Source organism: Penaeus monodon, chromosome 15 (genome assembly GCF_015228065.2).
Source record: "Penaeus monodon isolate SGIC_2016 chromosome 15, NSTDA_Pmon_1, whole genome shotgun sequence".
In the NCBI taxonomy this organism is placed as follows: domain Eukaryota; kingdom Metazoa; phylum Arthropoda; class Malacostraca; order Decapoda; family Penaeidae; genus Penaeus; species Penaeus monodon.
Window position 1 is genome coordinate 5,354,796 of NC_051400.1, and position 1,825 is coordinate 5,356,620.

At 38.1% G+C, this 1,825-nt stretch overlaps 1 protein-coding gene across 1 annotated transcript in view; it reads right to left on the minus strand.

The window, feature by feature from the left end:
* Nucleotides 1-100: 100 nt before the first annotated feature.
* Nucleotides 101-1,825, minus strand: part of LOC119582195 (mesoderm induction early response protein 1-like) — a gene marked incomplete in the record, with an annotated part of 26,043 nt that continues 24,318 nt past the window's right edge. Inside the window, 1 exon segment of the mRNA XM_037930429.1 lies at nt 101-1,381. Within this exon segment, the coding sequence (XP_037786357.1) occupies nt 877-1,381 (505 nt within the window).

The following is a 1,825-nucleotide window of genomic DNA, read 5'->3' on the forward strand; positions in this document are numbered from 1 at the left end:
TATACAACTAGACCACAAAAGGTAATAGATTATCACTTGGAGGTGCAAACTGACCTCACTAGAGGACAGAACGCTCATGTATGTCACCTACTCAGTTGTATCACCTTAGAATATAATGTCTTGTAAAAAATATAATTGTAGTTTATATTGAACTCGGAAGATTAGGACCCATAGCAACCTGCCTGGTAAGCATAACCAGTACATAATCTTTTCACTGCCTGAGCCATTACATGCTTCAAACTCCTTGCATGTCCCTCTTTTAGTCTCTATGTATGAATAATGTTTCTACAATTTGTAACACTTTTGCACTGGTATTTTTCTGTAATGCCAACCAAATTAAACAAAACACTTGTAGACTTTGTCAGTACCGAACATAATCTAATGTAATGTTCACTCCTTTGCACGGTCATATGCAATGGGAATCTAACAGATAAAAAAATATTCTAGTTCTGACATTTTCCCCAAGTTTAGGGTACATCCATTTCTTAAAATAAAACACTAGTTATTCCTACTAGTGTTATACAGGATTATTGGTCATATATTTAACTGGGATTTACCTATTTTTAACTTGGTAATTTTAGAAGAAATCAGAATGACCAATTTTTCCAGAAAAGAATGATAGTCACTTTCTTAAAAAAAATTTCAAGGTACCATACACTGACTCTATGCGTTCTTTTCTAGTCTCACATACCCTAAACCTTCCCACTAAATGGGAGAGGCATTGGTTCCATGTTTATTTTTTTAATGACACAGGATACAAGACAGGTAGACTTGTGGTGTCCTCTCTGGTCATTTTCTGGGGTGGTAGCACTGGTAACCGAACACTTGTTCACAACCACCACAACACACACTCATAAAAAAGGTATACACTATATTTCACTGTGCAACAGTTTCTGCCTTTGCTATATTTTTAGCCTCTGCACTAATTGGTTGAGAGTTTAACACAGAGGTACGTGATATAGAGAGATCCACGTCCATAGGACGTGGACTACTGGTTCTCTTGCCAGATTTGGCAATAGATACTGAGGCATTTGACGAAGTCATTTTGGCTAAAGACTCAAGCGAATCACTGTCTAGGTGACGGGCTAAATCTTCCATTTGGTTGAGTTGATAAATAACTGCTGGCTCACCATCTTTCTTGGTGGTAGTGCTGCTGTTGCTGAGATTAGCCTCTGCTGTTGAAGTGGGTGGGGTGGGCTGTGCTGTAGGAGCAGAGGCTACAGAGTTCCCTCCTCCAGCTCCCACTGAAGCTGCATTGCTTCCTGGAGGAGGCTTTCCATACAGCAGGGCATGAAGACTGGGAGATGAGGAACGATTGTCACGCCACGACGCTGGAACTCCACCTCCCTCTCCCTCATCAAGGAACCGGTCCATGTAGTCACTGCAACACCCACAAATAATCACTACACTCACATATAAAGCTGTGTCACTTTCTCAATCCTTAAAATTACCAACACAATAAGAAAATCTTACTCAGCAAAATCCTGGAGGACAAGAGGATAAAAAGGATAAAGAATATTTAATGATAATCAACTTTCCTAATAACTGATAAACAGTTTTTTCCTTCTAAAATAGCAAAACCAAACCTGGCATATTTAGTATTTAAAATTTATGCTAACCTACCCAAATGAAATGCTGCTGCAGGCAAGTACATTAAATTCTAAAAATCTAAATGTTTGAAATACTCCATCTGTAATTATTCCATTTTGTGATCATATACCAGATACAAAACAGTGAAAGACCTTTTTATTGCAAGTACACTCCTAAGCATATAGGATCCATAACCATTGCTTAAATGTGGGATAAAATATGAAAACATAGATTT